At 47.4% G+C, this 21,800-nt stretch overlaps 1 protein-coding gene and 1 long non-coding RNA gene across 2 annotated transcripts in view; one reads left to right on the top strand and one right to left on the bottom strand.

Annotated features, from left to right (window-relative positions):
* The window catches only part of NUP210 (nucleoporin 210), a 117,048-nt gene that overhangs the window by 23,180 nt on the left and 72,068 nt on the right, over positions 1-21,800 (top strand). Inside the window, exons 4-10 of the mRNA XM_028504539.2 lie at positions 6,801-6,897; positions 9,616-9,766; positions 11,523-11,655; positions 16,821-16,979; positions 17,531-17,599; positions 20,147-20,253; positions 20,922-21,062. Coding sequence (XP_028360340.1) covers positions 6,801-6,897; positions 9,616-9,766; positions 11,523-11,655; positions 16,821-16,979; positions 17,531-17,599; positions 20,147-20,253; positions 20,922-21,062 — 857 coding nt within the window. The remainder of the gene's footprint in view (positions 1-6,800; positions 6,898-9,615; positions 9,767-11,522; positions 11,656-16,820; positions 16,980-17,530; positions 17,600-20,146; positions 20,254-20,921; positions 21,063-21,800) is intronic.
* On the bottom strand, positions 3,680-17,708 carry LOC118498920. Its single transcript, XR_004901411.1, has 3 exons — positions 17,698-17,708; positions 9,234-9,238; positions 3,680-3,894 (listed from the first exon to the last, which is right to left on the bottom strand). It is a non-coding gene; the product is annotated as an uncharacterized LOC118498920 (long non-coding RNA).

The raw sequence follows: 21,800 nt of genomic DNA, 5'->3' as shown, positions 1-21,800 counted from the left end.
TCTTTATCTTCTTTTCTTAGATAAGTCCCTTTAGCATTTCATAAAATAAGGGCTTGGTGATGATGAACTCCTTTAACTTGACCTTATCTGAAAAGCACTTTATCTTCCCTTCCATTCTAAATGAGAGCCTTGCTGGATAGAGCAATCTGGGATGTAGGTCCTTGTCTTTCATGACTTGGAATATTTCCTTCCAGCCCCTTCTTGCCTGTAAGGTCTCTTTGGAGAAATCAGCTGACAGTCTGATGGGAACTCCTTTGTAGGTTACTGTCCCCTTATCTCTTGCTGCTTCTAGGATTCTCTCCTTCGTTTTTACCTTGGGTAATGTAATTATGATGTGCCTTGGTGTGTTTCTTCTTGGGTCCAACTTCTTTGGGGCTCTCTGAGCTTCTTGGATTTCTTGGAAGGCTGTTCCCTTTGCCAGCTTGGGGAAGTTCTCCTTTATTATTTGTTCAAATACGTGCTCAATCTGTTGCTTTTCTCCTTCACATTCTGGTACCCCTATAATTCGGATGTTGGAACGTTTAAAGGTGTCCTGGATGCTCTTAAGCTTTTCCTCAATTTTTTGAATTCTTATTTCATCATGCTTTCCTGCTTGGTTGATTCTATCTTCCTTCTGGTCCACTGTATTGTTTTGAGACTCAGATTCCTTCCTTTCACTATAGGCTCTCCTCCGAGTATCTTCCTGCATCTCTTTTATGGTAACCTGCATCCTTTCATCTAAATTGGGCCCAAAATCAACCAATTCCGTGAGCTTTCTGATCACCAGTGTTTTGAACTGTGCATCTGATCGATTGGCTATTTGTTGGTTGCTCAAAAGGATGAGTCCTGGGGGACTGATCTGTTTTGTTGGAAACATGTCTTATGTCTTTCTCTGTCTCTCCTCCTTTTTTTTTTTTTTTTTCCGGTCTGGTCGCTCTTGTTACGGTGGGGGGCGGAGCCTTAGGTGTTCACCGGGGCTGGGCACTCCGGTCGCTAGATTGTGACGTTATATATGGGGGCGGGGGCGAACAATGGCGGTAGTTACGTTCTCCTGGGTTCAGACCCTTCTCTGGGATTCTGGGCTGCGAGCTCTGCCCTGGTCCACAATCGCTGCCCCACTGGGTCTGCCAGCCGCAGCTTGCGTACTCAGGGATCACCGCTGCATTCTTTCGCCCCTGATGGCTGTTGCGCAGATTTCACGCCAAATTTTCCCCGACCTCCGCGCGCGCCGCCGACCCGCGCCAGCCCAGCGCTGGCCCGGCTTGTCATCTCCTACCAGCATGGATGTACGGGTCCACTTCAACTTCTTGGCTGTCCGACTTCCATTCAGATAAATCCTCTGTCAGTTCTGAGTGATATTCTGTCTGCAAATCTTTGTTGTTCTAATCTTGGTTGTGTGAGGAGGCCCGGTGCGTCCACCTAGTCCTCCATCTTGCCGGAAATCCACATATAATACTATATTAGTTTCAAGTGGAGGGGGTTGGGGGTTGGGTAAAAAGCTGAGGGGATTAAGAAGTACAAATTCGCAGTTACAAAGTAGTCGCAGGATATTAAGTACAGCAAAGAGAATGTAGTGAGGAATGTTGCAGTAACTGTGCATGGTGCCAGGTAGGTGGTGGAAATATCAAGGAGAAAACTGAAAACTGCAAAGTATGTAACTGTTTAACCACTATGCTATACACCTGCAACTAACACAAAATAATACTGAATGTAAATTTTAATTTAAAAATAAAATTAAAAAACATTAGTTTTAGTTGTACAACATATTGAATAGACATTTATATATCTTATGAAGTGATCACTGTAATAAATCTAGTATGTAGGTTAAGATTCTTACTGAAGAAAGTACGTCAGGCAAAAGATGCCTTTAAGATGGAGGATCTTCCAAAACTTCAAATTCAAACCAAGTCTCACCTTGCCTTTGAAATCTTCCCTGACCACTCAACACCTGCCCCAAAACCCTCCTTTTAAAAAAATTTCTGATCAGGGTTTCTCAGCCTAGGGAGTATTGACATTGGGGGAAGATGATTCTTTGTGGTGAAAAGCTCTCCAGTGCGTTATAGGGTGTTTAGCAGCATACCTGGCCTCTACCCACTAGATGCTAGCAGAACTCCCCAAAGTGTGACAATGAAACATATCTCTAACCAGCACCAGATTTCCCTTGGAGGGGGCAGAATTATTGTTCTGGGGCATCTGTCCAATCTTCCCTTCCTCCATGTGTTCATTATGGAAAGTCAGCTGCCTAACTGCTCTGTTTTCTGGTCTGAGAAAGTGAGATAGTGATGATTACCTGAGGGCTGGAAGGAGTTGGTAAGAAGCATGTAAAGGGTTTAGTGCTGCATGGTGCATAGTGGGTACTCAGTAAGGCAGGTAGCATCTGACCACCTTCTACCTACTGGGCATTTTGCCAGGTCCTGGGGGTGCTTCCAGGGAAGGAAGGGCTTGGCCTCTGCTCCCATAGCCTCCAGCTTTGAGAGGGGTTTGTGTGTAAATAAATGCCCACATGCATCTCAGTAGGTGCTGTTTAGAGTCAAACTAGAGGGCAAGTGTGAATGGACCACAGAGTTAGGGAGAGCCAACCCCTGGGAAGGTTGCAGGTGGGGTGTGGAGGACAGAGGGCAGAACAGTTTCTTAGAAGACATGATGGTTGACTGAGCCTTGAGGATATGGAGTGTGCAAAGGAGGGAAGGCCATTTTATCTTGAAGAGAGTGAAGTTCAGACAGAGGTGAGATGCAGGATCCTGTGTACCAGATTTGGGATTTGGAAGCTGAGAAAGGGGTTTGTGCAGTGAGGGGATAGGAGCTCATCTGCAGGACTCAGGGGGAGGGAGTATTCATGTGGTCTTCTTGGGAACAGAAAACCAAAGTTGGAGCCAGGCACTCTCCTGTACACTTTACATTTTCTAACTCATTTCGTGCCCAGGTGATGAGACTGTGGCACAGAGAGTGAACGTGAACATGCACACAAGCACATAGATATGTAGTTAGTGTTTAGCAGATCCAGAGTCTGAGCTCCAGCCTGGCCCCAGAGTTCACTCCGTTTGCCAGGAGTTAGCAAACTTTGTGAAGAGCCAGATAGTAAACATTTTAGGCTTTGCTGTCCATATGGTCTGCTGCAGTTACTTAGTTCTGCCATTGTTGCCCTAAAGCAGTCTTAGATGATGCATAAATGAATGGGCATGGCTATGCTGTAATAAAACTTTGTTTGGAAAAACTGGCAGGTGGCCATATTTGTCCCAGGGGCCATAATTTAGTTTACCCATCCATGCTTTTGACCACTCTGTTCTATTCCCCATCTTAAGTCACATTTTTTAAAGTTATATGTTTTTAAAAGATTTTTTAATTTTTATCACTATTTTATATCATGAAATTCACCTGTTTGAAATGTATAATTTAGTGGTTTTTAATATATTCAAAAAATCATGCAACCACTACCACTAATTGTAGAGTTTTCATCACTATGAAAAAGAAGCCCTATCTCCGTTAGTAACGTCTCATTCTTTCCTTTCTCTAGCCCCTGACAACCACCGATCTACTTCCTGTGTATATAGATTTGCTTATTGTAGACATTTTGTACCAGAGAAACCCTGGTTCTTCTTGTCAATGCAGTAAAGAATTAGAGATCAGGAAGTCTGCTGGCATACAAACAGTTTATTAGTGCTCAGTTTTGCAATAAGAGAGCAAGAGCAAAAGGGGCCAGAGGCCCTTCCTCCCCCCCATGTGGTGAAATAGCAAAGAGGCCAAGAGAACAAGTTCTTTGTTCTGACAACTTATATAGTTGGTGGGGTGGGAGTGAAGAAGTTACATATTGCTTGACAGGTAAAGGTGGTGCCAGCTTCCCCCAGGGAGATGTGACCACCCAAACGTAAGTGTGGGTGGGGGGTCTGTTAGCCTGAATCCTTGTCTTGCTCCAGGCTGTATTTGTTCATTTTGTATATGTGATGGGAGGCAGGCAGTTACCCAAAGTTGTTTTATGGGTTCCACTGTGGATCCCTTTCTCCTTCCCCCTTCTAGGCCTTGGGATGAATACACAGTCTCAAGGTTTCCTTTACCCAACTAGTGGAGATGATGCACACAGACTTGCAAGGGCTTCCCCCCTAGCACTATCATAGTTTACTTGTGTTGTTCGGAATTCCTGGCAGTCTTATTGAACTAGGCTCAGGACTTCTGGGTCAATGGGTGAGCCTTACTTTTAGCCTCCTGTATTAAGTTCTTTGTTAGATTGCAATGGTGAGGACCCTGCCTTTATTTCCTCTCTGGCCACTCATTCCTAGCTACTACCTAAGGGTTAAAAGGTATTGCCTGGCAACCAGGACATGCTAGCCTCTGGCCAGCAACAGCAGCGCAGTCTCAAGAGTTCATCCTGTACTGTCTCCTGCCACAATTTCGTAAGGATAAAGTTAGGCAATACGTGGCCTTTTGTTACTGGCTTTTACTGAGCATGTGTCAGTACTTCATTTTTTCATGGCTGAAGAATATTCCATTATGTGGCCAGACCAGTTGGTTTATTCATTTATCTTTTGATGGACATTTGGGTTGTTTTATGTTTTTGGCTACTGTGAATAGTGCTGCTGTGAACATTCGTGTGCAAGTCTTTGTGTGACACCCATTTGAGATATACCTAGGAAATGCCTCTTGGGTACAGTCCTAGGAGTAGAATTGCTGGCCCATTGGGCAGTGCCTATGTTTAATTTTATTTTTTTTGAGAAACCACCAGACTTTTTCCCACAGCAGCTATACTATTTTACATTCTCACCAACAGTGTATGAAGCTTCCAGTGTTTCCACGTCCTCACCAACACTTGTTACTATTCATCTTTTTTGTTCTAGTTAAGTCATTTTCAAGTCACTATTATTTTTCTCCTAGCTGTGCGTCCTTTCCCTCAGGCCGTTACTGGCAATGTCAGGAGCGGGGAGGTGGTTGTTCCTGGCCTACCCATGCAGGACAGATGCCCAGTGGCCTGTGACAGTTGCCTTTCCCACTCCTAAGGTTTCAGTGGCACATGAGGACAGTTCAAGGATAGGAAATTTAGGTTCACCAGCTGACTTACAAACACCAGATCATTCATAAATCTCCCAAATTAAGGCCCCACCTTTGCAGTAAGCAGGTGGTTCACTCCCTTCCTCATTATTTCCTGGGAGGGTGTCTCACTTCCTAGTTGATAATTCTTGCCCAGAAATCATTAGATTAGAACCTCCATGATCTCTTCTCTGTTTTCCCTGAGCCTGTGTCCTTTTTATTGGGTACAGACTCCATTGTGAAGATGAGTTTGACTCTTGTAATCTTTGAGGATGTAGCAGTCTCAGAGGGGATACATCTTGTCTAGATTGGTGGGTGTTTGTCAGAAAAGACTCTGCTTCTGGCTTAAGAAGCACTGCTAGGTACCCTGTGTGTGCTATGCACTGTGCCAGGCCCTCTACATGTGCAATTCTTTACTCCCAGTGGACAGTGCTGCTTGCATAGACAAGGAAGCTGAGGCCCAGAGAGCTTAAGTAACTTGCCCAAGGTCACACAGCTCATAGGTGGCAGAGTAGGGGGTGGAACTCAGGATGTCTGACTTTGTTGCCTGAGCTCTTGTCCCCCACGGCACATCGCCTGTTTCCTGCCGCATAGGGTCCCTGCACAGCACTGAGGTTCATCTTTTTGTCCTGAGGCTGTCTGCAAAGTGCCTGCACTGAGTTGACATTTTTCATAGTATTTTCCAGCCCACAGACACCTCGTATACAGCAGAGATGCCCCTCCTTTTCCCTTCTCCTTTCCTTATACTGTGTGTTCTGCTCAGACCACCTTCCGCCATTCCTTGCTGTCTCTGCTTTCAAAAGTCCTGGTTCCCTTGAGCATTTCCTTCCAGACATTCTGTTCTCCAGGGACCTCTCCCTGACTTCCAAGGAAAATCTGTCCCTCCATTATTTACTCACTGTTGTCAAGCACAGACAACACTTGGAGGGCAGAACAGGGACTCTATTCTTCTGGACTTTTCTGTTTGACACTGGATTTTGGAACCAGCAGACATTTGGCAGGTGTTTGTTCAACTGAATTGCTTAATGTTTTTCTGCTGCCCCCTGGACCAGGACAGAGAAGGTGTGTCCTATGGAGACTGGACCCTGGGTTTTCCTCCTCAATATTAACTTGGCTCTGAGGCTGCAAGGTCACTGGCTCTGTCTGCCCCACATAATAGGTGCTAATAGCTACACTAAGAATGTCTTTACAGAGTGTTTAAGTGTTTAAGACTGACTGAGAGCCCCGTTCCTCTGAGAATCATTGCCCAGTCATCCACTAGGCTCTGCTTATTCTGACTCCCTGTCCAAAGGTGCACAGACGCAAGCCATGACTTCAGAGCCAAGGCCAGCTGCACATGGCTTTCTGTCTTCTCCACCTTGGGACCCTGGGAGTCTCAGTGTCCAGGTGAAGAGACAAGAATAGTCATGGGAAGCCTGGTGGTTGGGTATTCTGCCCCCTCACCTGAAATTCTGCATGGGGAGGTGGTAGGAGGCATAAATGAATCAGGCCTCAGGAGCTGCTGTCTAAACTGTAAAGTGCTTACAGGTGCCAGAGGTGATAGTGTTACACACTACAGTGAACCTGTTAGCAAAGGCAGAGGTGCAGTGGAAAGACATGAGTGTTCATCTGAGACAACCCTGAGTTCACATCCCAGCTCAGCCCCTTATGGACGTGTGGCCCTGATCCTTTAAACCTTACTTTCCCCCTCCCAAATGGAGGCACGATGCCTCCTTTGCCATCATGCCAAGCGCTTTCCCTTCTCTTGACCCCAGGGACTTAACTCGTGCATTTTTGCCTTCCTTCCCCATCTGCTCTCATAGGGAACACATTCAGCACCCTGGCTGGACTGGTCTTTGACTGGACAATCATGAAGGACACGGAAGCCAGCCGGTTTTCAGACTCCCACAATGCATTGCGGTGAGAGATGCCTCTCCTGTGAAGGGAAGGGGATGTCACTGGACTCTGAGTGGGCTGGGGGCTTTCATCCCGGTCATCATCACTGCCAGCGAGGGGTGGGACCCAGGATGGTTCCCAGTGTGCTGGCCAACATTCCCCTGACTGGATTAGGAGAAAACATTTCTCCCCACACAGTTGTGCAGGAATTTTGGTGCTTTTGCAGGCCACTGGGTATGTTCTGTGGGAAATTGTCAAGGAGGCTGGAATGTATTTTGCAGAAGAGAAAACTTGTTCCAGGTAATGGGGTGCGGGAGAAGGGTTGTGTGTAGTCCCAGAGGGCAGCCCTCCTATCAGGGGGCCAGTAAATAGGGAGATAGTTTCTGACTAAGAGGACCTTGCAGCAGTGACAGCCCTTCACAGGTGCAGGGGGCTGCATTCCCAGCATAAGGGATACAGGATACAGATGGACTCCTGACTCATCTTGACTCAGTCACTCCTCCCAACAGCCATGCAGGCCTAGTTTTAAGCCATTTGTCTCAGATTGGTAAACTATGGAGCTAGGCTTGAACTCAGACCTGTATAAATCTTCACTTTGTGCAGTATGGTAGCTGCCACCCCCTCCTGGCTATTTGCATTTAAATGGGTTAGAATAATGAGCTCAGTCCCTGAGATGCATTAGCTGCATTTGCAGCTCATTCACTGTGTGGTAGTGGTTGTCTCGTAGACAGAGCAGGTGTGGAGAATATCCATCACTGCCACAAGGTTTGTGGGCCAGTGTGGGCACAGACCTAACCCTGTTATACTGCATTGCCTCATGCTTTATCAAGTAAGCTTTTAAAGAATATAGTCCCTTTGAGGGGGAGGAAAATTTTGTAAAAGTTTTGCAGCCATCTTGCAAGTACAGTGCAAAAAGTAGGTTCCCTAAGCCATTTAAGAGCAGGTTGTCAGCCTGTTGCACCATCACCCTGATGACTTTAATATGTATTTATGACCATGAAGAGCATTTTCCTGCATCTCCACAGGATAGCAGTCAAAATCCTTTGTGGCAAACCCCAGCCCAGAGTTCCCATATGTTGTTCTGTCGTTACTCAGTCTCCGTCAGCCTGGAGCAGTGTCATGGACTTTGACTTTTGGAACCTTGGCACTTGTGAAGATTATAGTCCAGTTATTTTTGTAGAAGGTCTCTCATTCTGGCTTTATCTGATGTTCCCTCCCAGTTAGATTCAAACTTTGCATCTTTGTCAGGAATATCACAAAGGTGAGATTCCCTATGCTAATTGCATCTTACTGTGATTTTGTTGGTCCATCACTGTCATCACTTGGGTAGGGTATCTCCTAGGGAGCCTCTTTATAAAGTCACTTTCTTATCTCCTTGCAGTTAGTAAGTATTTTGTGGGGAGTTATGAGTCTGGTATTTACACTTTTAAAAGTCCAGCTGAAGGCTGTAGGAAACATCCAGGCTTGGCTCACAGCATCTCTCTGGCAGACGTCCTCACGTCCTGACACTGTGTGCACTGAGGCACCCTCCTGGGTCAGAGCTCTTTATGGGGCTCAGGCTTCCATCTGTGTTTCTTGGAAGAGCCCTGGAATTGCTGGTGTCTCATAAAGGCAGGAACGTGGGCTTTGTCAAAGAGATCTGGATTCCAGTCCAGGCCTCATCCCTTCCTGCCTGTGGCCCTAGTCAAGAAATGTAATCCATCTGGGCATCAGCTTCCTCTTCTATCACACAGAAGTAATTGCTGTGTTTCCTCAGGGTGGCCATGTGGTCAGCACATGGACTGTGTTCAGAGCCCTTTCTGGGTCTGAAACACACTAGATATTCAGGGGATGCTGGTTCCCTGCCCCTTTCTGCACCATCAGGCCCGCTTCCTGCCATGACAGGCCCCTGAGCTTCCAGTCACTCTGAATCTGAGCCAGCTGTCAACACAAATCCCAGGTGCATTGGATTTTCATTAAACTCAGCATATGACAACTAGAAAGATAGGAAAAGGAGATAAACCATTGCAATACAGTACCCAACAGACCTTGGGGAGAATGAAAGCATGTCTAGTGGATGGCTCTTGTAATTTGTAAGTCATAGGCTGCAAGTAAGAAACTGTTTCAAAAGGGTCCCTCAAACTAGCTGTGCTTGCCAACACACACTCTTAAAAGGCCCCACACATCTTGATTTCTCTCCCTGCCTGGGGCTTCTCCCCACAGCCTATCCCCAGGAAGAATAAAATGTGATGTGGTTCCCTTGCCCAGGTGCTTGGAGGTTGGTCATTGAGACTCATTCCCCAGAGGCAGGAGCCAGCCCAGGGGTGGGCTGGAACATGGCAGGTGGCCCTGGGGAGCCTGGTGGGCATTTTTGACACCACCCCAGCTGAGTGGGTAGTCTGGGGCCTATTTCTTAGTTTCCATGGGCCTCATCTTTCACATCTATAAGAGTAAAACATTTCTAAGTGCGTGATTCTGAAATTTCAGCATTTGTCATTATCATGTGTAGATTTTGATAAAATGCAGGCTGCCAGGCTTCATGCAGATAAAGGCCTGGATCAGAGGCCAAGAATCTGCACTTTCACAAGGAGGCAGTTCTCATGTAGGAAGTTTCCGGGACACATTTCTAAGCAGCATCAACTGGGGCAACACCAGTTATTTCAGCGTCTGGCACCCACCCGGAGGTCCTGATAGATAATGAATATGCTAGGTTCTTTCGTTCTTAGTCCCACACATCAGGTCTGATGACATGTGCTCTTCCAGAATCCTCCCATTCTCGGAGTCTACGTACATACCTCCTTCCTACATATTGGAGATGGAGAAGGCGTCCAAGCAGGGGGACACCATCCTGGTGTCAGGGATGAAGACTGGGAGCTCTAAGCTCAAGGCGCGCATCCAGGAGGCTGTGTACAAGGTAGGCCCTGGGTCCTGGGGGATGCCGGGCTTCCTGGGTAGAACCATGCACACATTAAATAGTGTAAATGAGGTCCCCTACCGAGAAAGTTTCACTATTCATGAAAGGGGGACTTCAGGGTGTGATTCCATGTTTTCGTTTGTTTGGTTTTATTTTGGGGGGCCATAGCTTACCAAGATGGTTGGGGCACCTGAGTGTACCATCTAGAGTCACAAAGCATTTGTTCTATTCTTAGTTTTGAGGGAGGTTCAGGAGCAGTGGGATTTTCACTGGGTTATTTCCAACAACTACTCCACTGTCCCAGTATAGGGACACATCACACATCTGGGGCTCTGTGAACAATCCTGAGGTGCCCTCCATGCTGTCTCTTCCTGCTCCCAGCATTGGCCCTAATACAGGGGGTCCCATTTGTGGGGGGCTGGTGCTCCTCAGCCTCCCTTCACCCCCAGTGTCAACCTGATGTCACCAGCATCTACTTCCCCATCAATGCCCTCTTTTGAGAGGGTTACAGCAGAGGAAAAGAATGGGTTTAGTCATGGTCCTGGTTCTTTTCTGGTTCTTGTGGCCAGATGTCCACCCTGACCATGCCTTCTTTTGAACTGCAAACCTGAGCTCTTCCTTTTGTTTGCCTGATTCCTGGAACACAGGCAGGAAGGTTGTGGTACGTTATGTGCTGTTTAATTTTTAAACTGTCAGATGAGAGAAACCTCCAGATTCAGTCTCTTTGGTGGATTAGCCAGTAGTTTGGGAGTCCCAGAGAGTTTTGGAAACATGGGAGGTGCCATGTCTCAGGGCTGACCCTACAGCCCTCTGGAGTTAGTATATGGAGACAGTTTGCTTCTTAGGATTCTGGGCCCCTGAGTGGGGTGCAGGGCTGGACAAGGGCCATGGCTTCCTTGCCTGCCTTGCTGGAAAGTGCTCACCATAGAGACTGGCCCAACGTAGGGGCTCTGTGTATTTTTTTTCTTTTTTAGTGAGTTAAAGATATTATTTAACTTATTGTTAAGCCAGGAAACCTGTAAGATGTTACAACCAGGTTAAAGGAGAACCCAAATAATTTATGAATAGATGGAGAGCTGGTCAGTATTCACTGGGTGGTCATCGACCACACTCCACCAGAGAAAGTGGGTCTGCACATCTGTGGACGGGGATCATTTGCTTTGTGATCAGTTTTCTCCAGCTTGCAGAGCAGTGGGGTGGTTTGATGCAGTAAAAGGAGCAGGCTCTACAGAACCTGGTGATGAAGGTGCACTGGAGTCTGTACAGGCAGTCTTTCCCCCACTTCAGGTCTCTGATGAGGAGGTCTCAGTGCAGAGGGAGAGATGAGAGGTGGGCAGGGAGGGGCCAGGAAGCAGGGACTGGTGGTCACAGGGACACACACCTCTCCCTTTCCAGGTTTGCCTGAGGTTTCCCAACCTTGCTGGCCTTTAGGACTTCTTTGGGGAGACCCCCTGAGCCCCTGGTGACCACAGTATTCATAGATATCACTCCTGGCTCCTCATTTTTCTTTCTGTTTAATTATTGTTAACTGACCTATAACACACTTAAAGTGACCAGTGGATGCATGCCTGCCATACATGCACAGCTACCCTGGGGCTTTGGGGTCTGAAGGTGTTGCCTTGTGTTTTTACCCCTAAATGTCCTATACCCACATGAACATAGTAAAAAGTTCTAATGATTCCCTTTCCCTTGCCCACACCCCCATTCCTGTTCCTCCACCCCTCCTCACTTTTTCTGTGCTTTTCTTTATGCCAAGAATGTCCACCCTGCAGAGGTCAGGCTGCTGATTTTGGAGAACATCCTTCTGAACCCAGCTTATGATGTTTACCTGATGGTGGGAACCTCCATTCGCTACAAAGTGCAGAAGATCAGGCAAGGAAAGATTACAGGTAAGTCACTGAGTCAGGTACAACATACATCATATGACACTTACCACTTAACCATTTTGTAAGTGTGCAGTTCAGAGGCAGCGGGTATGTTCACACTGTTGTGCAGCCGTCACCACCGTCCGTCTTCAGAACGCTTCTCATCTGGTGGGACTGAAACTGCCATCCTCCTCCCCCACCCCTGTAGCCACCATTCTACTTTCCTTCCCTGTGAAATGAATTCTGTAAGTATTTCAAATAAGTGCGATCATACAGTGATTGTCATTGTGTGACAGGCTTATTTCATGTAGTACAATGCCCTGTAGGTACCTCCACATGGTAGCATGTGGAGGATTTCTTTTCTTTTTAAGGCTGAGTAATATTCTGTTGTATGGACACACCACATTTTGTTTATCTGTTCATCCATGGATAGATGCCTGGGTTGTTTCTACCTCTTAGCTATGAATAATGCTGCTATGAACATGGATATGCAAATATCAATTTGAGACCCTGCTTTCAATCTTTTTGGGTATATATGCCATTGTTGTAAGAATTCCAGGAGCCATGGGCTTTACATCAGACTGGGTTTTACCCTTGATTAACCACTGACTGCGGGGCAGTCTTTGCAAGTCATGCCCCCCTTTGGGGGCTCAGTGTCTGCATCAGAACTCTCAAGGCCTTTCTGCTTGTGCTGGGAGGACAAATTGAATTAATGGATGTGGATTTGTTCTGGAAATTCTGAAGTGCTGTCCGTGTACATGTGACACATTTCATATGGTGAGTGTTCTTAATGCAGCACTAATCCTAATAAGAATTATTATTATTATTGTTTTGTTTAACCTTTACACATTTTATGGTCAGAGCACAGGGCATCAAGGGTTTCTGGAACATGAGTGTTGCACTCGGGTCCTTCAGTCTGAGGGCCAGATTGGACGCCTGTGGGGCAAAGTATTGTTTAAGAAGCTGTAGATGCCTCAGCTTTCAGTCAGCTTGGTTGAAGGGATGCCCCCTTCACTGACAGGAGTAGTGTGGTCAGTCATGACTGTGTGGAAGAGCCTTTTGCCCCTCAGAAGGCCACAGAAGGCAAAAGTGGACCTTCTTGCCTCTGGGCCTAGTTCTCGCCGATGTGTGTGTGTGAGTTGGAGGGCCTTGGGCTGGTGGCTCCTGAGTGTCCACATATGCTGGGCAGGCAGCATCCAGCTCTTCTGCCACGTGTCCAGGTGGAAACAGCGAGGATGTGTTGAAGCAGGATGCACAGGAAGCTCGCTGGCAGTCCTAGCCAGAGCCCATGTTTACCCCAGACCTTAGGGAAGCAGATCTTAAACACACAGGGACAGTCCTGGCCTTGGCTTTCTGAGACTTTAGAAGGGAAGGCAGTCAGAGGTGGAGTTCTTGGGCCTCTGGTCCCAGTGCCCTGGGGCACCAACAGAGACTCCTTGAAAATGGAAATATGAGCTTATACTCGAACACTGACAAGAAGTGGCATTGCAACATGAAGAAGACAGTATGGAAAGCCCAGTCATTAGCAGCAATATCTGACTATGACTGAGCATTGTGTAAGTGCTGTGCCATTCATGTTGTGACCCAGCAGTTCTGTGAGGTGGATTTTATTAACTCTGTGAGGAGTGCCTCATTTTATAGACGAGAAAACTGAGGCATAGAACCTCTGAGGGTCACAAGCTGTCAGGCTCCTTGGCCTTAATTACTCCTGTGGGATCACATGGCCCTGTCCTCCCAAAGGAAAATGAGAACAACTGCTAAGGGTGACACAGGGCTTCGCAGTTCTCCCAGGGGCGATGTGGGGACAGCCCCTGTTTGTGGGCTGGACAAGGGCTGAGACCTGTGCCCCAGCTGGAGAGGGCAGAACCAGCATGGTTAAATGGCAGTGATTTAATAAAGACTCTTAGGAGCTAACCCTATATTAATTCAGGGTTATAATTCATGTATCATGGCCCAGAGGAAAAACATCCCAAGGTATCAAGAAAAGTTGTGGGTTTGGTCACTGACCTGACATACAAGTCAAAGAATTAGAGCACGTGAAAGATCCCTGACAGCAGATGGGCAGGTTGCCTCCCTTTCGTCAGTGGGGTAATGAGATGGAAAATTCCTCTAAAAACAAACTGTGCCGTGAAAGTACTGGCAGGCCTGGGGCTTGAGTGCATTCCAGAAGGATGCTTTGGGAGAACTGAGCCAGCAAATGTCCACATGAACAAGCAATACAAATGGAAATTCACTGTCCAGTATTTTTAAAGATGGATTGGGTTTCTTTCCATTGAGATATAACTTACATCATCGTCATTTTTAACATGCTTACTAGCCAGGAAAGTCAGGGGAACAGTATCATTAGAGAGGACATGAATTTCAGCAAGGACCTGCCTTACACAGCATCCTGCAGAGGGAAATTATAGGCTAGAGGACAGTTACATGGACCTATTAACATGCAGATAATTATAACTCCACATTAATTTTTATGATTTTTTAATTTCAGTTTTCTTAAAATATAATTTTTCTTTTTTCCTCCATATTTCCCTTCCTTTATGTGGCTGCTTGCTTTCTTGTCAGTCCCTTTAACTGAACACCTACTCTGTGCCAGTGCTTTGCTGAGGCTGAGTGTGCAGTGGCCAGCAGGGTTGCCCAGATCCCTGCCCTCCCAGCATGCACAGCCCAGTGCGGGAGGAAAGTGGTCAATCCAGTGAGGACTCTATAAACATCTCCACAAGTAGGGACCCACAGTGAGGGAGGAGAGGGGTTCTTGGTGCTTGTAGAGGCTTATCTGTGTTGCTTACAGGACAATGTTTCTGGTGGGGGCCACAGGTCTCTCTCCTCAATTTTCAGTCCTGTTGGCATTTGGATGACTTGCAGACATGGCAGGCACAGTAACCAAATTATTAGAACAGAAGTGGGAAGGACATGCTGGCTGAAGGAATTCGTATCTGAAAAGAACCTGAGCAATTGGAATGGTGGAAATTACTGACATAAAATGTGCTGAGGTTTGGGAAACCAACTGCATGGTTGGATGTGTGCTGGAGTCCTGTGTCAAAGACCCAAATGTGGAAGGGACTTGGAACCTAATATATCTTTGAACCATGGCTGCTCAGAACTAAAGCACACTGGGCTGCATGAGCAGGGGCTGGAGTCAGAGGCAGTGGAGTGAGCTCCCTGCCATCCTGGGCTCAGGCCCATCTACCTCAGGAGCTGCTTGGTTATCCCTGGACTCTGTGACATGGGGGGTCAGGAGACTCTTGACAGTTAGAAGCATATCTGGGGAGTCAGCCAGGGTCAGGAGGGGTCAGAGACCATGTCTCCAAGAAGAGCGTAAGGGCAGCCTTGGGGATGGTCATCTACTCTCTGCCGACAGCTGGTCTGGGACCCCCAGGAGCAGTCTTCCCCTGTCTGTGGGCAGTGACCCTGAACATCTGCAAAGCCTTCCATATTCAGTGCCTTTGAAAAGTAGTGTGTTCTGTGTTACAAGAGGTATTTAAGGATCCAAAGAAGCTCCTCATTTTCATTATTTTAGTGTTTTGTATAGACAGAGTAGGTTTACAATTGTTGGTATGCAAATAATACAATAATTAATAAATAATAATATGGGAACAAACTCTGTGTTCCACATACTCATAGCTGTAAACCTACGTTTGCCCCACCTGTGTGGTTACATTTGAATTTTGCAAGATCCTTCAAGAGTCAGTATATTCATTTACTAACAGGGCCTTATTCATTTGGAGAACTTTAAACAAGGGAGGAGGCTAGTGCTTCATAAAGCAGCATAAAGTAATGCTGCTTAACTGAGCAGTGGCATTATTTTATTATGACATGTATCCTTGACTCACTGCTGCCATACTTTAAACACTGGGTACATGATCTACAAGAATCACAGCCCAGCTTGGCTGGACTCCCCACAGTGAGAGACAAGGAAATGATTCTCAGTCCTAGTGTTCATCAGAATCACCTGGAGGGCCTGTTCACACATGGCCCACGCCCTGGTTTGGAGTCAGCAGACCTGGGTCAGGCCCAGTTATGTGCAGTCCAGGTGATGCTGCTGGTCCAGGGACCGCACATTGAGAACACTCTGCTCCAGGGCACGTTCTTGGAGACTAATTAGAACACAGAAAAGGTGCCCTAAGACAGGAAATGGGCGTGTTCTCTCCCTTTTGGAATTCTCCTCAGAATCCCTGAGAATTCTGAAGGTTGCTCCAGCTGAAACTCCTCCCATGTTGAGCAGGGAAGTTGTCAGTGGTTCTTGCTGGAGGGCTGGAATGGGGCCACACCTGTGGGCTTGGTGACTGGGTTTTGTGACGGTGAACTGGCTGGGGAGAGGGCATGTCAGTGGTCAAGCTCTCTTTGGTCTGAGTCCCAGCTCTGCTGTTCACCCACTCTGGTACCACTCACAAGCTTCTCATCCTCATTTCCACAGTTCTCTCATCTCCAAGATGTGGACATCAGGAGTACCTGATGTTTCACGGGTTGCTGGGGGACAAAATGGAGTGATGTGCACATAGAACATTAGCACAGTTCAGCCACATCTTGGTCTGCTGGTCCGCAGCAGCCACTTATATTAAAATGCTTATAGTCTTGACCTACAGGGTGTGGGAGATTGGTGGAGGGGGTAGATTCTGTCAGCCTGTTATTTTTCATCCTGGCCCCAGTTGAGCGAGCCTCTTGCACAACATGACTCAGAGCAGGGAAGTATTGATGGATGCTCAGGATAGCAACAGAGAAGATTCTTTGCATATTCTAGACTCAGCTCACAAAACCATGTGGGACATCATGGACCAGCAGATTTTTTGGAAACTTCTAGAGGTTTCCCAGACCCAGAGAGCCCCCATTCTGGACCCCTCAGTGTGGAAGCAGAATTTACTTCTCCTATGAGTACAAAAGGGTATAATGTTGATATAGAATGTATTCTACAAGCAGGCAGTAATTCGAGTCCAAGACTGTACTTAATTTTAAAAGGTAGCATACGGGAGTCACAAAAAAACTGATTGCCTCTGAAAATTAATGGAGAGTGTCAGCTTTATCCACAGGTGTGGAAATAATGTTAAAATTTAAAGTGTTGAAAAAAATTAAGTGCAAAAAACATCACACATCTATACCGGTAGCAGTGATTCGGGAGCAGTTGACACACTGGCTCCTAATGTTTCCATCTTCTCTCTCTTTCCCACCTGGCTGTCTGGGATTCGGGTGGCCAGAACTCTCAATGCCTTCAGATCAGTACCAGCTGCAGCTTCAGAACAACATCCAGGGCCCCGCTGGAGACCCAAGCCGGCCTGTGGCTGTCTTGGCTCAGGACACATCAACGGTCACCGCTGTGCAGCTGGGACAGAGCAACCTGGTCCTCGGACATAGGAATATCCTTTTCTCAGGCCAGTGTACACTCCATATGCATGTTCTGTGTGCAGATCTGCTGTTTGGAAGTCATATCATTTTTCTCCCGGAAGCTGGGCTAGGCTCAAAATAGCCATTTCTCCTCCAGGTCTGAAAATCTGAAAGGTTGCTCACCTCTCTAGGTGACTCACTGGAGAGGCTGCAGGGGTGGGAGGTAGTGGTGGGCAGGCAATCTTACCCTGCCTGTGGAACCTGTGGTGTTTGTGGTCTCACCTGAGGGCCTGACTGAGGCTGTTTCCACACGGCATATGGCTTATCTCTTTGTCTCAGACATGTTGGTGTGCCCTGTGTGGCCTCCAGTGTCCTTTGTAGAGAATCCCTCCTCCCTTTGCTAATGTAGGAAACACAAGGTAGCTCTAATTCTGCAGACACCTCTGTCCTACTTGACATCAGGCAAGGAGTCTTCCTCCCCTCCTCCACCCATGTGATGTATTGATATACCATCATAGCCATGAAGAAGTCTGACAGCTGGTTTATTTACTATTTGTGTTTTGTTCCTTAATGAAGAATTCAGGTATTCTTATGCAGGGTGCTTCCAGGTTACCTAATAGCACGGTCTATGTGGTGGAACCCGGATACCTGGGTGAGTGTGGGCATTCCGGGTCCTCTGTGCTGCTTTTGTTTGATTATGTGAGTTAGAAGTAAAGTACAAGTAACAGTTCCCCCCAGAAAATGCTACACTTTGGCCAGCTCTACCAGCTGGGAGGCCCAGGGCCATCAACACTCACCTGCCCTTGCCAGGGCTGCTCCCCATTCCTTCCCCTGTCAGAACCCAGAAACAATCAGAGGCTAGACAGGATCAGATGGCAGGTGGCCAGGGAGGGAGATGAGTAGAATGGGAAAGGGCTTTGTCTCCCGCTTTTATACCAGCACTCTGTCCAGACCTGAACATGGCCATGGATGTTCGGTGGTAGGGGCCTGCTCAGTTAGGGGGGCCCCTAAGGTAACATGACAGCTGGTAGATGTCTCCTCGGGGAGGAAGGGGAGGCATTTGTCTGAGAGGAGAGGGGAGGAACCCACAGCCATGGAGGACCTAGAGGGGCACAGTCAGTGCCTGGGAGCTGCAATAACAGATGACCACCTGAGAGATGTCTGGAACACACCCTGTGTCACTGATGCCATGCTTCTGTTGGTCTGAATTTACTCACCTGTTCAGTGCAACAATGTGATTCAGAAAAGACAACATTTGATATGCAGCAAACCCCAAGGTCCTCCTGTATGCTGCCATATCAGATTGTTCTTTGGACAATATGGTAACAGCAGGCAGGATGACCCCGTGTGTCTTAGGAGCTCCATTTATTCAGAAATGTGTCTTTGGTACCTTCCATCTGTTTGGCCTTTGCTGACCACTAGAGTTCCAGGAGAAGCAAGACAGGGTCCTTGGTGCTTGGTTTTGTGGGGAGAGACCAGCACAGCAGGCGGTGGCAGGATAGTGGGAAGGGTCAATAAATGTGAGTGCAGAGAAAGGCTTCAGGTAGATTATAATTGAGGTAGGTCTTTTGTAGGAAGCTGCTCTTTTGCTGATATGTCGTCATGGCACAGGGAACCACTTGGGTAATGATGTGGAGGTGAGAAAGTACATGATATCACAGGGGTCAGCAAGCAGCTGGTGTGGCTTCTCCTATGAGAACAGAGCAAGAGGCCTGGAAGTAGTACAGGCTCACACAGAGAGAGTGCTCAGTGCCAGGCCTCACATGTAAACCTACTGTGCATTCATAATGTAGACACAGTGTGGGTTCAGAGCATAGCTTCACTGTGCATTCAGAGTGTAGACCTTCTGTGGATTAAAGTGTAGATTCACTGTGAATTTAGAATGTACATTTACTGTGTATTCAGAGTATGGACCTACTGTGGATTAGAGCATAGACCCATTGTGATTAAGAATGTGAACTTACTGTAAACTCAGAGGGTAGACCCAATGTGGATTACAGCGTAGACCTACTGTGGATTCAGAGCATAGCCTCACTGTGTTTGAGGGCTTAGATCCCCTGTGGATTCAGAGTTTAGACTCACTGTGGAGTCAGAGCATAGGAACACTGAATTCTGAGTACAGACCTACTGTGGATTCAGAGTGTAGCCTCACTGTGGACTGGTGCTTAGGTTTATTGTGGATTCAGAGTGTAGATTTTCTGTGAATTAGAGTGTAGTCACTGTGGAGTGAGAGTGTAACCTTATATGCATTTAGCTTAGCCTCACTGTGGATTCAGAGTGTAGACCTACTGTGAAATGACAGTGTATTCTCATTGTAGACTCAGAACGTATACCTACTATGGATTCAGAGCATAGTCTTACTCTATATTCAGAGCATAGATTCATTGTGATTCTTAGATAGAGCAGACACTCTCTGTATTCAGGATTTAGACCTACTGTGGATTCAGAGTGTAGACTCACTATGGATTCTGAGCATAGATTCATTGTGGTTTATAGGATAGAACCTCTGTGGACTCAGGGCATAGACTTACTATGGATTCAGAGCATAGATTCACTGTGGATTTAGAACATTGACCCACTCTGGATTCAAAGCATAGACCCACTTTGGAATCAGAGTGTAGACTCACATGGATCCAGAGTAGGCCTACTGTGTGTTCAGAATATACACCGGTATGGATTTTGAGCAGAGACCTGCTGTAGACAGAATCAAGTTTCAGTCTTGAGCAGTCAACGTGGGATTGTTAATGTTTAGTTCTTGGGAATCTTGGAGATCAGCTCAGGTTTTTAGGTTTTAGCGCTGTTGACCAGCATTAGATCTCACAGTCAATTAACAACTGGTCTTTTTCCATGGAGAAACACAGGTGAGCAGTTGTAGACTGTAGGTGAAAAATTATGGGGCCCTTCTGGTAAGCAGTTACAGGTCTTTCTAGTTGAGTGGTATCAGCACTTCTTGGTAGTGGTTTTGGGGCCCTCCAGGTTACAGTGGGTCTTTCAGGTGAGTGGTTATAAGTATCTTTAAGTTGAGTAGTTTTATGTCTCTTTAGGTAAGTGGTCTGAGCCCTTCCAGATAGGTGGTTGTGGGGCCTGCAGGTAAACAGTGTGGAGCTCTCATGCTGATGGTACTTGGCACCATCCTGTTCCTTACCTGTATCCCTCTGTGGCCTGAGTTGTCAGGCACTGCCACTTGCCTATTTTATAGGGTTCACAGTACACCCTGGTGACAGGTGGGTGCTTGAGACTGGACGCCTATATGAAATTACCATTGAAGTGCTCGACAAATCTGGGAACAAGGTCTACCCATCAGATGTGAGTGCCTGCCTAGGGTCCTGGTGGGGTGGCGAGGTGGAATGTGTCTCCTGGAATAGCTGCTCAGTGAGGTGCCCCCAAAGGGACAGGGGTCCCCATGCAGGCAGGCTGATTTCAGGAACTTCCTAGTGGTGCTGCGGGTCCAGAGGAGGCACTGTTATGGGATCCCTGGGACATGTCAAGACCCAGTAGACCTGTGCATCTACACACCACAGGCCCACTCCCTACAAGGCTGGGGCAGGGAGAGGAAGCTGTAGGCAGCAGGTTTCAAGGACACGGTGATGGCGAAGTGGTGTCTGCCAACTGTAATTAGCTGTAAGGAATTTTGATGTCTCTTATTTTATTTGGTGGTTTCCTTGTTGGGACCTCAGGGCCTAAGAAAGCTGACTGTAGTCTCTGATCTCCCATGAGTGCCACACAGATAACTACAACAGGAGCACAGGACCATCGGGGATGCAGGGATGGGAGCCCGGGAGGGGTCAAAAGCCAGAGTGGTCAGGGCTCAGTTCCAGAGCTTCATCCAGCTTATCTGCTGGCCTTTGGAGGCCTGTGAGCCTCAGAGGCACCCTGGCCTGGCCTAACTTCTGCTTTCTGGTCACATTGCTTCTGTCCTGACTTTCCTGGGCTGTCTGAGAAGTACCTCTTACCCATTCTGCCTCACCTTCCAGAACATCCGCATTGAAACGGTGCTTCCCTCTGAGTTCTTCGAGGTGCTCTCTTCTTCCCAGAACGGGTCGTTCCATCATGTCAAGGCAATAAAGAGAGGCCAAACAACTATCGAGGCAGCCCTCACTTCCGTGGTGGACCAGGCAAGTTGGCATCTCCCTTATCCACCCCACAGATAGAATGTCATCCGGGCTGCATATGAGCCCTGGGAAGTTGGGGTCCCAACCTCGGCCTGTGTGTTGCTCTTACAGGTGCTCTGAGGGTCCTCTTTCTCTGGGCTTACAGAGGATATCCAAGGGTGGGGGGCAGGCTTTGGGCTGTTTCTGTCACTTGTCCCCACACCAGGCCAGAGCCCCTCTTCTGCCAACCCGTGTAAAGGTGAGTTTACACCTTCTGGAATGGGGGCTGGAATGCTTGCTGGGGAACAGTGTTGGGCCCTCTGTGTCCAGCTATGCACCAGCCAAGAGCCACCAGCATCCCTTTGGCTGTTTTGGCTGTGGGCCCTTCAAAGTCTTTTAATTTTCCCCTATATTTAGAAAGCCAGTCAGTTTTAGGTGGGAGCAGTTCTTAACTGATTAGAACATTGGCAGGAGTGTTCTCATTTTCCTACCCTGCACTGACCTACCTATAAGAGGCAGCAGAAAGCAGTGGCCTATAAACCACACTGTGATTCCTACCAAAGTCTGCACTGTAGCTCTGGAGGCTTTGGATGAGTTGCTTTAGCATCCCACACCTCAGCTTCCCATCATAAAGTGGGGATATCCACACCCATCGTGTTAGGGGGTCCCTGAGGATGAAGTCAAGCGTGTTGACTCGGAAAGCCATCTCCATGGAGACAGAGAGACTGCAGGTTATGTGTCGTCTTCCTTCCCACTCCCTAT

The sequence above is a fragment of the Phyllostomus discolor genome, chromosome 2 (genome assembly GCF_004126475.2).
Source record: "Phyllostomus discolor isolate MPI-MPIP mPhyDis1 chromosome 2, mPhyDis1.pri.v3, whole genome shotgun sequence".
Taxonomy (NCBI): Eukaryota; Metazoa; Chordata; class Mammalia; order Chiroptera; family Phyllostomidae; genus Phyllostomus; species Phyllostomus discolor.
The sequence above is the reverse complement of the archived record's forward strand: the minus strand, read 5'-3'. Positions and strand labels throughout refer to the sequence as shown.